Here is a 15,537-nt window from a genome sequence, read left to right on the forward strand (position 1 = left end):
AAATTATCGAGCATTTGTTGGAAAACAAATACCTCAGGTAACTCCAGGTAAGTAATTAACGGAAATCAAATTCAATGTCATCGGAAGATAAGTTGACTTAAGGCTTGGGCATGGCAGCTTATACTTAGAACATGGGCTGCAAATATTGCCAATTTATTGTTATGCCTGGATCCATTTATGTCTGGATAAATCTGATGGAAATTGTGCACCATGAATAACTTCTAGTCTTTCTCTCTTTCAAATTGTATCAAATATGTTATTGGTAGCACCCCTCTACGCAAGATAAGAATTTTCTAAGGATTCAAGTATTAGATGGTCATTTCATTGTGATAGAAACTTTTTTCTTTTCCAGTGGAAAAAAAAAACCGCAAGATTTTGAAGTTTAGATTATTTCTAATTTGTCATTTTTTATTCTTTTTTTCTGAAATTTGGCACCTGTGGACAGTTCTCCATTCACATGCCAAATTTCAGCTTAATAGCTATAATACTTTTTAAAATGTACACCCTCAAACACCATGCCCCCCTCTCACAGATTTCCAATGGCAGAATGTCGTTTTTTAGATGCAACCTTAATATAAGGGCACGTCTGTGGCCTTATAATACACACACACGCACGCACAATAAAAATGTGTTCAGGGCCTACTTTAGTGCTCCAATGGGTGATCTGTCCGTATCCGTCGGTGTTGTGTCCTAGCTCAGATTCCCATTTGGGTCCTTCCCCCATTCCTGATGGTTTAATGGAGGGGCCACTGCATATCAGTCCAGTCTAGCAACCGCAAGACTGAAACACTTGAGGGGGTTTCTGATAGCGCCATATGAATTCAAATGCACCTAGAACATGCATTACCTCCTTGAACTCCCAGGAGGCAATGTGCTACTTTTTACACCTCTCCCTAAAGAAATCCTGACTCAATGGTCTGCCTGCTACCCTGCAGTACTGATCCAGAATAAGAAGTCAGGAGGAACAAGCCACAATTACCAGCAAAAAGGTGCTGCAGCAGCTACACATACACTGCACAGAAATAAGCAGGTGCTGTGAAGGAGCCTGGTGATCATCATTATCATTTATTTATATAGCGCCACTAATTCCGCAGCGCTGTACAGAGTACTCATTCACATCAGTCCCTGCCCCATTGGAGCTTACAGTCTACATTTCCTAATATAGACACACACTCACACAGACAAAGAGGGAAATAGACAGAGACTAGGGCCATTTTTGATAGCAGCCAATTAACCTAGCAGTATGTTTTTGGAGTGTGGCAGGAAACCGGAGCACCTGGAAGAAACCCACGCAAACACAGGGAGAACATACAAACTCCACACAGATTAGGCCATGGTCGGGAATCGAACTAATGACCCCAGTGCTGTGAGGCAGAAGTGCTAACCACTAGGCCATTGTGCTGCGCATGGTGATGGCAGTATGTCCACAAAACATTAATCTGGAAAATAAAATAAATCTTAATTTAGAGCCCAAATGGTAATACACACAGGTTGATAATAAAACTTAATATTTTATCTGAATAAGTCTGAAAGTTCTTCATTTAAAATGTATACACTTTAACCATTAAGTCTCCCTTTCTGAATTACAAATCCTTTTTGTAAAATCATGGAGCTCCAGTATAAGAATGAAATGATACTAACAGCTAGACTTCTAATACGCTCTCCTCCGGGTACAATTGAATATAACATATATTACCCTCTCTTGAACTTCCAAGTCAGCACTTTGTACAAATTGGGGAAGTCTATCAATCATAAGCTGTGTAATTTCCTGTGCCGCGTCCTGGTCTCCTTCCTGCTCCTTGCGCTGTAGAATGCAAGAGTATAATTTTACCAAATTCTGTACATAAACCGCCTGTATATGCCCCGGCAAAGTAGTGACTTTTGGTCTGAGCATAGCCTCCAATGTTCGATGCGGTTCTGGCAGGTGCCTTCAGGGAAGGAAAAAAAAAAAGAAAAAAAGACAATTTACAGAGATCCAGTTTGACCAACAATATGAGAGAAGTTTAGAGGAAACATCTTGCAGTCTAATTAAATTCAATTTACTCCTAGGCTTTTTACCTGCTAAAAATCTTACAGTTCTCCTGGTGTGCGTTCTAGAGAGCAATTATTGCATATAAAAGGCGTACTGGATTTATTGCTATTGCTGTTAAACAGGGCTCCAACATAACAAATCCTTATTAGTGAAATTTCCACGCTCACATTCAATCCAAGCTACAAAAAATGAAATCTTCCTCAAAGAATTTCATTTTAGTACATAAAACAGACTACAAGGTGTTAGTTAATACCATGTGGCACCATGCTAAAATCTATTTGCCATGAGTGCCTTATGACAGGATATGGTGAACAAATAACTATTTTCTAGCCTCAAAGATTCTCTTACTCTGAGAACTCGCCACATATCCAAGCAGCTGCATACAGCACTTCACAGATTCCATTCCGCTGGGTATTGCTGGCCAGCAGGTGGGCATTGTCCAGCAACGTGGCCATCTGCGATACAGCAAACTTCCGAATAGCTTTCACTCGGATGGCAACATCAAGCATCTGAGCAGCTATGAGGTGCCCATGGCGTGTCCCCTCAAGACGAGTGAGCTCTACCAGAATGCTAATATACCTAAAAATAAAAAGTCTATGTTAAGCCTTCACAGTTCTGTTAACCAACCCTTAAGATTAACATATGTAGTATTTTGTTGAATTAGAAAAGTGAAAAGCACATCTTGAGGCCATGGTAATACGGTTACAACAAACTGCATGTTAAAGATATAAATATATTACAGAGAGTTCTCTGACAGACAATCCAGGCAGACAAGATAACAAATGAAACTATCATGGATCCCCAGAAAGCAAAAAAAAAAACTTCACCTCTGCTTATCCTTCTCCCCTTGCATCCCGTTAGAAGACTTTTGCATACAACTGAAGAGAACAGCCAGACACCGGTTTATACTACATTGTCAACACTATTTGTGATTTCCTGCCTTGATAATCTCCTCTCTAGCCTGCCAAAGAGGCAGCTGTCCTGAATGCGGTGTCACATCCAATCTTCCTTTCTAGGTTTGTCCCTCTATAAAGACTCCATTTACTCCCAATTAAACATACAATACAATAGGTGAGGGTAATAGAGAAATAAAAATATTTTTCTGCTATTGTTTGTTGCTCCAACATTTATTTTGTATTATGTTAGCATATTGCTTCTGTGCCTTCTGTAAATTATGATTTACAGCAGGCCTGTCCAACCTGCGGCCCTCCAGGTGTTGTGAAACTACAAGTCCCAGCATGCCCTTCCAGCTATCAACTGGTTGTCTACTGGCAAAGCATGCTGGGGCTTGTAGCTTCACAACACCTGGAGGGCCGCAGGTTGGACAGGCCTGATTTAAAGTATAATTCCATCATGGCGTTCGGCCTGGACCTTTTGAATTCCCACTCCAGCTCCAAATCCTCATTTCTTTCTCTCGGTTGATGAATCCACAACTGTATCCTCCATTCATACATAAAGAACCTAGTCAGCCAATTATCCGCCTATGCACTTACAATGGTCAAATCAACAGCTCTACTCCTGACCTCATCACTACTGGTTCCTGACACTGCCTTGAAGATGTCTTTCATGTACTGCTGTTACTTAAAATGCAACATGGATAGAACAGAACTTAGATTAGCTATTTCTTGCTGTGAGTGACAGTAGTTTCAGGAACCTTGCAGAAGATCGGAGTGGCATAAACCTCAAAGACTTAGTCCAAGATCCTTCATTATTGGGCGGGACTATATCTGCGTATAAGATTGTGCCAGATGAAATAGACGATATTAAGGAATCATTAATAGACTGGTGCGATGAAAAAGAACTTAACCTGATTCTAACAACAGGAGGAACTGGGTTTGCCCCAAGAGATGTTACACCAGAGACATTGGTGTTACACATGTTTTAATACCCTTCAGAAGTGGAATATATCACTATATCTGGTACGCAGATTTTAATATTTATTTTGTGCACTCGTGGTGGTGTCCTATTACTATTTTGGGATAGTTATCCCATATACCCCATAGTATTGTGGGGAACCTGGTGACATTGCTGTGATTTTTGCAGTATTACACTATGTTTGCTGTTTTCCTGTATTTTGTATGGATCGGTGGAGATCTGGAGGACTAAAGGCAAAGCACAGATTACTCCATTATCTTCTGTAAAGTTTATCATCTACAAATTCATGGTATGCAAGTTATTGCTCTATTCCACACTATACAATTGATAATACACTCAGAGGCGCCCTACTTGTTCTTCTGTTATAGAACAGAACTTGTTTAAAAACCTGCAATAGGGGGGTTGTTACATTCCAAATGCTGGCTACTATCTTTACTTAATTTAAGCTTTTCTTTCTGTCCATATAGAAGTCTACTTTTGTACACTTAAAAGTGGAAACCCCCTTGATGAAATGCAATGGATTAATGTACTGCTTGCTTACAGCTCCCTTGTATAGTGATACAGCATATATAGGCACTTGATAAATTATAGCAACAATTCTGGAAAATCATGCACTAGTTCAGAAAAGTATCAGTTCAGAAATATTTTGTAAACATGTGCCATTTTGTAGTTTCTATAAGGAGCAAAAATACAAAAAAATAAAAAAAAATATTAAGTAATAACTTTTTATAGTTATGTTAAATATTTTTCTGAGCCCATCGGAGGGACACTGGAAACATTGGGAAATATAGGCTATTGCACTGGAGAGTGGGCACTTTAAATTTGGATCCAAAAGTTCAAGCTCCTCACAAGTTCTACAACAGGTAAATAGAACCTTAACAAGTAGAACAGTCAACAACAAAGATCTAGAGTATAAAGGGTGGTCATCCAGTAGCCCCCAATGGAATCAGAGAAAAGGAGCAAACAAGTATAAAAATCCTGCTCTTTCACAAATATGGGGGACACTGGAAACACCAAAGCTGTCCCTACGGGTGAGTACAACGATAACTGTACGCACCACCGTACATCTAAAACTGGTATCTTTGGATGCAAAGATGTTAAATCTGTCAAACTTTGTTAATGTGTGATCCAAAGACTGCTGCTCAGCCAAAGCCCCATGCAGGGACCCACAGGAACCTCTTACTGATCTAGTAGAATGTAGAGTCACAATTCCAGGAACAGACTTTCTGCACTAATGTAAGCCTGATGAATTACCTCAGTAATTCACCTAGCATTGGTCTGCTTGGATGCCAGCCATCCTCTATTGTGGGCATCACAGAGGACCAAAAGGTCATCCGCCCTGCACACCACAGGTCCTACGGACAAAGCCCTGACAATGTCCTGATTAACCCCTTGGGAAGTAAGGAAGGCTTATTCCAAATAACAGTCCTATCTTCATGAAAGATGAGATATGGACACCTACAAGACAGAGTCCCAAATTCTGAAATGTTTCTAGCTGTGGAAATAACCAAAAGCAAGGTCACCTTCCAGATAAGCAACTTTAACTCAAGGGTTCGAAGAGAAGTTGCTGGCACCAGGTTGAGATCCCATGGAGCCCCTGGAGAGGATTTATGAGCCTGCACTTGCATAACTGCTGTAAAAAGGGCTGCACTGCACTAAATGTACCAGTTTTCTTTGAGTTAAGTTTGGGGTCTTTCCATAGCCAAAGCTTAACAGGTTTTGTCTTGGAAGCAGATATCACAATGGGCCCTCTGCTATGCGGAGAATGCCAGTGTATCACAACATTCTCATTCAGTCCGGTGCCACTAGAATCACCTTACATAGCACACACAGAAGTATTGTTATGGGAGCATTTTCCCTAGGTGGAGACTCCCAATTAACAGCATCCTCACTAGGTAGTAAATAAACCTGAGAACTAAAACCTACGATCAGGTTTGGTCCACACGCCACATGAAAGATCTTCAAACTGTGAAGAAGATGGGAAGGAAGCAGTCTGCTTCTTCTGGAACTTCTGACTTGTAGCGATCCTGAATATTTAGTGCTTGCCAGACAACTTGCACCTACTTTGACCCCAAGCCGGCTCATCGGGAGCTGAAGAGGAGGAGCCAGAGAACTCTGTGGGAGAGCACATGGGGAACAAATGTTGCTCCCTAAGGCTCCCAAGAGAAGTGCTGGTAGGGTGAACCTCTGATCAACTCCCTAGGATGTGAGCCGAGCTACTACTCTGCAATCTACTAGGCTATGGATCTAGCCTCCGATCCTCTACTTTGCATGTGATGCATAGGACATCCACCCCAGACTGGGCACAAGACAATTTGGCATGCCACTTACCAGGCAAACATCTTAGTCCAACCTCCAGGCCTCGCCTTAGACATACCCTCCTTACTAGATGACAGAGGTGTTGAAAGATAGAGGACAGCTGCAAAGGGGAGGAGGAGAAGGAGATTCTGGCTGCTGCTCTTATTTTTGGTGGACTTAGTACAGTGAGGGAAACCCGAGAAGTAAATTGTGCTGGAAACAGTAAAGCACCTCATCCCAGGTTACATTGAAAAAAAAAAAAAAATGGAATCCTGGCAGCCTAAAGAACTATAGAAGGGGCGGAGTCTCGGTTTTTGAAGTGCCCAAGCTCCTGCACTGCATATCTATAGTTCAGTTTTTCCAGTGTACCCGATGGATGAAATAGACGAAAAAAAAGTGGTAAAATAAGATTTTTTTTAAAAAAACGAAAAGAGAAAAACACCTTATTTTTCACCATAGGTATAGAAGACAAAAATTTGTTATCTAATGCCGAGACAGAAAACCAGACCTGTTCACATAGAATAAAACCAGTTTCAAAGTCCATCCCAAGAAGGAAACCCACACAAACATGGGGAGAACACACAACTCCTCCCAGATAAGGCCATGGTTGGGAATTAAACTCATGACCGCAGTGCTGTAAGGCAGAAATGCTAACCACTAAGCCACTGTGCTGACCAAATATTATTTCTTTATATATTCTGACATAGCAAGTAAAAAAATCCTTGACTTTCCAGGACCTGAGGGCAAAATCTGAACCCTACATTAACAGTTTCACAAGCCCAAGAGTACACACCCACAATCAATTACACATTTTCCAATCCAGACTCGTGCAACCTAATGTGTCTAATAGGCTCTCACAAAAGCTATATAATTTTATAGAATTTCTGGTTCCCACGGCTTCAACAGAAAATACATTTCTATATTCTACCCATACTTTAAAAGTCTAAAGAACTTTCCTTATACATAGCAGCATTTAAAGGTTTTAGTCACTGAACTCCAGGTTCTGTAGCAGTGATTTGTTTCAGAGATCCATTTATTCCAAATGTAGAAACCCAAAGGATTCTCTATATCACTGTTTACGACAGTCTCTCTTTCAAAACATTCTGGCTGCAAATATAAAAATACTACACTAAATTTGGTTAATTTTAAACCCATTGCCACTGGAGTGGGCTGTATTAGGTATTAAAACTAACAGCAGCCAAATTTATTAAAATAGTAGTAAAAAATAAAAAATTATGGTGTCAGCAGCTGTTTAAGAAAAAAAATGATTTCAACTTTGGACACAGAGCAATCCACTCACTTTAGCTATTTTTAAGGACTCTTGCATATTAAAGGTGGACTGTTTGACAGTCCATAGCTGAGAGAGGAAAGTCTAGAGATATTTTTTGATGTTTGGAAGTGTTGAGAGACATAGTCAAGTTTGAAATAATTACCTGCAATATATTGTTACTTTTATTTAAAAGTCACAATAAAATATCTGCAGTGCCGTACAAGGGTACAAACAGTAGGACACTACAAGGTACTACAGTGTGGTTCAACAAACAAGTAACACTATAACCCTGATAACTCAAAGCACAGCTAAATAAGAAAGGCCGAGAGGCCGAGAGTGAGCAAGGAACATTCTGCACAAGCTAGGAACCTAGCTGGAAACCTGTGCCCAAGAGTGTGGGTGTAGCTTACAGTTTAAAAGCCACTGAAGTGGTGCAAAGAAAAGCGTGAGTGGAGTCGTTGGGCAGAAAGCCCAAGAAGGAGGAAGGCAGAGTAGCTGGTGAGCAAAGTTAAAAGTGGAGAGAGAGAGGGGGCCCTGCTCAAAGGATCAGAAAATCTAAAGGGAAGGGTAGACATATCAAGACACAAGGAGCAAAAAGCAGATAGCGTAGCAACAAATGAGAGGGAAAGAAGGAGGATGGGTGAAAGATGGGATGAGAGGTAGCCGGCAAGGTGAAGTAGATAAGTGGATGACCGATTGGCTTTTAATAATATTTGGGTTTTTAATGCCCGTTTGAAGCTGCACAGACTGGTGGATGTTCTGAACGAAGGAGATCATTCCAATGGAGGGGGGAGAAGTCTTGGATATGTGAGCGAGATGAGGTTATCAGAGGAGAGGTGACGGTCATTGGCCATTGGCCGTTGCAGTGGTCGGAATGGAGTGTGAATAGAGAGAAAGTCGAGATGTACGGAGCAGACAAGTTGGCAAGGTCCCTGTATGTGAAGGTGAGAAGGTTTTAATGCATTCTGATGGGGAAGAGGAGCCAGTGTAAGTCTTGGCAGAGGGGGAGACACAGATGTGGAGCAGCGAGAAAGCAAGGGAAGTCTAGAGCGGCACTGATTATAGAAAGAAAAGGAGAGATGGGAGGGTGGAGAGGCCAGTAAGGATAAGGTTACAATAGTCCAGGTGAGACATGATCAGTTAGTTGATGAGCGATTTGGAGGCATCCAGATTTGGCAAGAATTTGAAAGTGAGGGGGCAAAACCAGAGAGAGGAGTCAAGGATGACACCAAGGCAGCGGAGTTGGGGAACAGATGAGATAGTGGTGTTAACAGCGATAGAGGTCGGAGGAGGAGGGAGGAGGTTCAAGATGGAGGGAAGACAATGAGTTTGGTTTCGACAATGTTGAGTTTAAGAAATCTTGAGGACACCCAGGAGGAGATGGCAGAGAGGCATGCAGACCACCGAGAGAGACATGCAGCCACTCGAGAGAGAGAGAGAAGGGAGGGAGAGAGATCAGGAGATGAAAGGTACATTTTTGAGTGTCATCGGGCATAGAGATGGTACAGAAGACCGGGGAAGCTGATTAGTTCATCCAGGGAGGAGGTGCAAAGAGAAAAGAGCAAAGAGCCAAGAAAAGAAACAGAATATACAAAATCGCATGAAACTAGAGTATTACTACAAAATCCACAAATCAATATTTAAGTGGTGCTGGTTTCTTATGGTGGAAAAACACAACTAAACTGAAATTGTGCACTACAAGACTATTATTATACCTCAAAGTATCACCTGACAAACTCTGCTATACATCAACCTTATTGCATGCAGTTTTTACACTGTGGTGCATCACAGTTTGGTATTTGATTGATACAGGATTTATGTAGGGCTATTGCACTTCAAATAATAGTCTACATTTCATCATTTATTTATGAATTTTTGTTTAATTGTGCTTTTTCCCCAGGAAATTCTTCACCCATCACACAAAATAAGGGCAAGGATTTTATAAACACAATTAATTATCGGACATTGAGAGACTTACATCTTGAGGAATATAGCTCCATTACCTCTTCTTTTTTTTTTCCACCATTTAGACACATCTGCGTCCATAGTTACACTGAAAATTATTATATTGCAGATGCCAAATGTATGTTAACTGTAATTGCAACTCCCCCTAACCCCTTGTTTCATTTTAATGTGCGGTGTGATCATCCATGTAAATGCTGGAACAAATATCAAGAATGCTTTTAAGATAAGATTAAAACGTAAATCAGTGTGTGCCTAGATACTAACCACTCAAAGTTGGTAATGTACTGGTAGTTAGACTGGCTGCATATATCAATAATTTTGGTCAGTAATTCATCCCTGTATGCAGTTCCCTCTGCTTTGTCAACATGGATCATCAACTTCTTAACAATCTCCATAAGATTCTTCTTTGACACCTGTGCAGACACAAATAAAAGGACAGTGGCATGCTCATCCTTTTTATATGAATGTGTAATTGATATAGTCTAAAAATTGCAATTAAATACAGAACACTAGATCAACAGAACATAATATGAACACAAAAAAAAACCAACACACAAAAACTGTGAAAAGGAAAAAAAGTGGTCGGGTCCCAGATCCCCTGCATATACTGGAGTACCAACTGAACTAAAGATTTCTATTGCTGGTAAACATTTAACCAAAATGTTACATAACCTTCCTCCCAAATGCTGGGAAGGAATGTTTTATGTATGCATTTAAAAAAAAAACCAAAACTTTAAATATTTAAAAGTTAGATTAAACTTACCCCTTGTCGTCTAGTGTGGATTCTGAAGTACTCTGCGTTTTTAGGCTGCCTTACCCGTTTCCGAATGCTAGGAACTGGAAAAGGCAGCACTGGGAGCACTACAGAAGCTCCTATCAAGGAATGCATGAAGCCTGCAATAGCAGGTATTTAGACAGAGTTAACATGATTCCCCACATTGGCTACCAAGTTGAAGAATCCTGACACTGCACTACCACCTAGGTACAAAGAACCACTGCTCAAAGAGCACTGTTTTCAGAAGTAGGCCTGCTTACAAGACACCTAATCCGGCTATATTCCTGTGACTTACAGTTAAGAGTCAACAAATCCCCCAACCGTTAGAGTAACTCTGGATTCTTGGTTCAACACCTAACGGCTACCCTACACTCCTGATGCAAAGCAACAGTGAAAAAAGTAGTCAGCAAAGATGTACTGAAACAGCTAGGTACGTCACCCAGAAACAAGCAGCTTCATAATCTGGTGAAGGAGCTTGGTGGCGACAGTGACTATGCTCCTACAATCAAAGACACCTAAATGGTGTGCAGATGCCAATTACAGCCAGTGAGTGTCTGACAGCTAAGTAGCACCAGTAGTAGTGGTCAGTAACAACAGATTAAGAGGCACTCCAAGACAAATCTCATCCCTGGACAGGGTAACTTTCTGTCACAGATGGACATAGACAACAGAAAACATTTTGGCAGCTGGTAGAGCCCAAACTGCCAGCCACCTGGTGACCAGTACAGATAACAGACTACCAGCCAGGTGGCTGCAATGGAGAGCTAGTTCTGCTCAGCAACATTCCTTGAAGCATATGGTAGGTGATGGTTTCCAAGCTATAGGCATTAAAAAAATAAAAAAAGAGGATTTTTACACATATGATAAATCCGTTTCTCTGATTCCTTCTGGGGGACACTGCTTACCATGGTGTTGTGTGAGTGGGAGGAGGAGTTGGCACTTAACTAGCTAATTCTGTGAACTGCCTATATACCCCTCCCACTGAAAACCCCCTGTAATCTCAGTTTAATTATAAAGCCCCAAAGAAGATAGGCCAATCAACAAATATACAGAAGAAGAGCAGAAGGGAGGGAACGCAGTGTCCCAAAGAAGGAATCAGAGAAACGAATTTATCGTAAGTATAAAAATCCTCTTTTCTCTTTCATCCATCTGGGGGACACTGCTTAACATGGGGACCTTCTAAAGCAGCCCCATTGAAGAGAGGGACAGCTCCGATAGCCCGGCACGTAGAGCACTATGGCCAAAACTGGCATCTACCGACGCAAAGACATTGCATTGGTAAAATTTTGCAAATGTATGGACCGAGGACCAGGTGGCTGCTCTGCATAACTGATCCGCTGAGGCCCCATTTCGTGCAGCCCAAGATGCCCCCACAGAACAAGTAGAATGGGCAACAATACGATCTGGCACAGGTCAGTTAGCATTGATATAAGCCTGCTTAATAGTCAAAGTAAGTCATCTAGCTGGCCATCCACATCTTGAAAAATCAAACAAAACAAATAAGAAATCTGTGCAACGAATCTTTGAAGTCTTCTGCACACTGATTCGGAGAGCTCTGACCACATCCAAAAATGTCATAGTTCCTGTTCAAGGCCCTTGAGGGTCTTCTGTGAACACTGGAACTATTTCCTGGTTTACATGAAAACCAGAAACTACCTTTGCCAGAAACGATAGAACCTTTCTGAGGACCGCTCTGTAATCATGAAACACCAGATAAGGTTCTTGACAAGACAGCGCCCCCAAGAAGGAAAACCACTTTCCATGTCAAGAACCATAACTCTGCAGACTGTAACAGTTCAAAGGGAGGCTTCTGAAGCATATTAAGGACCAAATTTAATCCCAAGGAGCCGTGGGCGGAACATATGGTGGTTGGATATGTAGGAAAGTCCTGACATCCGGTATGTGTGAAAAAACACTGAAAAAGCCGAAACTTGTACTTTCAAAGATCCTATGCGAAGACCTCCATCCAGGCCTTCCTGGAGAAAAGCAAGAAACCTAGCAAGACGGAACGACTAATTTGCAGGTGCGGTTCTCGCACCATTTAATGTATGTAAGCCAGATATGGTGGTATATCCGAGCAGAGACTGGCTTTCTAGCCTTAATAAGGGTATCCACTACTCGCGTGGAAAACCCTCTGGATTTCCAAAGATTGGCTTCAACAGCCATGCCGTTAAATTCAGCCGCGGCAAATCCTGATGTAGGAATGGTCCTTGAAGTAGAAGGTCCTCGCGAAGAGGTAACCGAAGACCTGGACCTAACGCCACTAACAGAATCTCCGGATACCAGACCCTCCTTGGCCAGGCTGGAGCCACCAGAATGACCGGCAGTCTGGCCTGCTTGACTCTCCGAAGAACACGGGGAATCATGGAAATGGGAAGAAATAGGTATCCTAAGCTGAAGTCCCATGGCATTGTCAAGACATGCACTGTCAAGGTCTGATCCCTTGCCCTTGAGCAAAACCGTGGGATCTTTCTGTTGTGGAGAGACGCCATCAGATTTCGATCTGGAAGCCCCCATCGGGCGATCAGGGTCTGAAAGACCTCCAGATGAAGAGCCCATTTCCCCGGCAGAATATCGTGTCGGCTTAGGTAGTCTGCTTGCCAGTTGTGAATGCCTGGAATAAAAACTGCTGAAATGGCGGGGACGTGGTTTTCTGCTCATGCGAAAATCTGATTCGTCATCCCCATCGCTCCTGCACTCCTGGTGGCTCCGTCTGTTTACGTACGACACTGCCGTAGCATTGACGGACTGCAGATGGACCGGTAATCCCTGATGGATGAGCTGCGATCCCTGCAGGGCCTTTAACATGGCTTTTAATTCTAAAATATTTATGGGGAGAGATGTCTCTTGAGCTGACCAGAGCCCCTGAAGTCTCAGACAAAGAGCCACAGCTCCAAAACCCCCAATGGCTTGCGTCCGTGGATACTAAGATGCAAGGAGCAAAGAACCTGCCGACTAACAAGTAGTTCCGGACTATCCACCATCTGAGAGACTGTTTGGCTTCCGGGGACAAGAGAATCAGCTGACACTGTAATTTGTGATGGGACCACTTCCTGAGGAGGTCCCACTGAAAAACACAGAGAGTCGATTAGAGCATAAGGAAGAGTCTCGAAGGCCAACACCATCTTCCCTAGCAAGCGCATGCACAGGAGGACCAATAGTCTCCGGCAGGAGAGAACTTGGGTTGTCGAGTCCCGCAGGGACCGTATCTTGTCCTCTGGAAGAAACAATTTCTGACTGTTGGTATCCATTATCAGTCCCAAAAAAGTCATTCTCTGACAAAGAATTAACTGGGACTTGGGGCGGTTTATGAGCCAACCATGCTTTTCCAGAATACTGATGGCAAGTTGAAGGTGTTTCTCGAGCAAAAGAGCCGAAGCAGCCTTGATTAGTAAGTCGTCCAGATAGGGCACTAATTGCAACCCTCTGGAATGAAGATAAGCCACCATTACCGCCATCATTTTTGTAAACACCCGAGGTGCTGTTGCAAGGCCGAATGGAAGAGCCCTGAATTGGTAGTGGGTCAACCCCACCGTGAATCTGAGGAGAGCCTGATGTGGTTTTCAGATGGGAACGCGGAGGTAGGCGTCCTTGATATCTATTGACGTCATGAACTGACCTGCCTCCAGCCGTTGATGACCGATCTCAGGGATTACATTCAAATTGTGACCACCTGCAGGTGAAGATTCAACTGCTTTGGATTTCAGACTGGCCAGAAAGAGCCATCCGGCTTTTGGACCAAAAAAAAGGTTGGAGTAGAACCCTTGTCTCCTTTGTTCTTCCGGGACTTTTATGATAACACCCTGCGGAAGTAGAGAAGCAACGCAATGAAGCATTGCTTGTCTTTTCTGTGGATGGCGGGGCAAGCTGGTTGCAAAGAACCTCCGAGGGTCTGGGCACGCCAAGTCTATTATGTAACCTGTTGGCATGATCCCTCGAATCCAACTGTACTCCAGGGACTCTGCCCACTGATCCCCGAATAGCAGACTTCCCCCCCACTCCCGCCAATAAGGGGGAGGGGGGGGCGCGTCATGCTGCCAATTTATCTGGAAGCTTGGAAGAGGGACGGCTTGTGGTGGAGGAGGAGGGGGAAGACCTACCTCGGAGTGAGTGTCTCCTGGCACCCGACTATCAGGACCTAAAAGTCTGACCCCTGCCAGACGGGTCCCCTCGAAAGTGCTGTCTACATGAACCAAACCTAGGAGTCTTAGGCATTAGAGAATTGACTGTCAAAAAGGTACTCTTGCCTCCCGTAGCCTGGGAAATCATGGAATCTAATTACGGCCCGAATAACACTCCGCTGGAATAAGGGAGGAACTCTAAAGTCTTTTTAGACTCAAAGTCCGCATCCCAGGACCTCAGCCACAAGGCTCTCCTAGTAGCCACAGCTGTTGCCGAAATAGAGGAGGAAAGGGAAGCTGCGTTTTGAGCAGCCTCATAAACGTACACTGAAGCCTCCTTCAGGTGCAGTGCAAGCGGAAGCAAGTCAGAATCTTGCAAAGCTGTAGCTAACTGGTCGGCCCACGTTTCCATAGACCTGGCGACCCATGCTATGAAAACGCGGGCCTGAAAGTGGCAACTGCTGCCGTGTAGATGGACTTTAAAAAAGTCTTTAACTTACGGTCAGTCGGGTCCTGTAAGGAAGCTATTCCTGGAACAGGAAGCGTAATGTGGTGAGCTAAGCGTGCCACCTTTGGGACCTGTTCCCAAAGAATTACATCTTTATCTTGAAGAGGGTATAAAGACAAGTACCTTCTTGGGCTAGTAAAGCTTCGGTCAGGTTGTTTCCAAGATGCATCTGCGATCTCTTAACTCCACAGAAGAAGGGAAACGCTCAACTTGTAGCCTTTTTAAAAAGACTACAATCTGTAGCTCTAGTCTCCTCTATGTCTAGGAAACCCAGTGCCTGACACACTGCTACCACCAGGTCATCAATCCCTTGTTATCTGGGAGACTCCTCTGTGTCCACCTGTGCAGAATCAGAATCTTCAAAAAGCTCCACACTCCTCTTTTGAGGATCTCTCTCAGTCAGAGAGTTACAGAAGGGGGTTAGCAGATCTGTGTCTCTTGTTTTTAGGTGAATGTCTGGGGTTCTCTAAAAATCGGTTCAACCGATCTAGACCCCTGACCAACGATGTGGACCAAGCTGGCTCACCCATAAGGGGGTCTTGAGATGTCAATGCAGAGGGCTGTCCCACAATGCCTGAAGTAACTGACTCGGAAGTTCCAGGAGGTACCCCTGAATTAAGAGTGGCTACTGTTCCAGAGGTTGAAGAGTACCGCTGCAACTTCTGAGGGCTTAGGAAGCAGTTGTATCAGTGT

At 43.2% G+C, this 15,537-nt stretch overlaps 1 protein-coding gene across 1 annotated transcript in view; it reads right to left on the minus strand.

Moving 5' to 3' along the window:
- AP3D1 (adaptor related protein complex 3 subunit delta 1) overlaps positions 1–15,537 on the minus strand; it is a 150,093-nt gene that overhangs the window by 96,858 nt on the left and 37,698 nt on the right. Inside the window, 3 exon segments of the mRNA XM_075204709.1 lie at positions 1,697–1,928; positions 2,381–2,611; positions 9,705–9,853. Of these exon segments, the coding sequence (XP_075060810.1) occupies positions 1,697–1,928; positions 2,381–2,611; positions 9,705–9,853 (612 nt within the window).

This window comes from Mixophyes fleayi, chromosome 1, assembly GCF_038048845.1.
Source record: "Mixophyes fleayi isolate aMixFle1 chromosome 1, aMixFle1.hap1, whole genome shotgun sequence".
Taxonomy (NCBI): Eukaryota; Metazoa; Chordata; class Amphibia; order Anura; family Limnodynastidae; genus Mixophyes; species Mixophyes fleayi.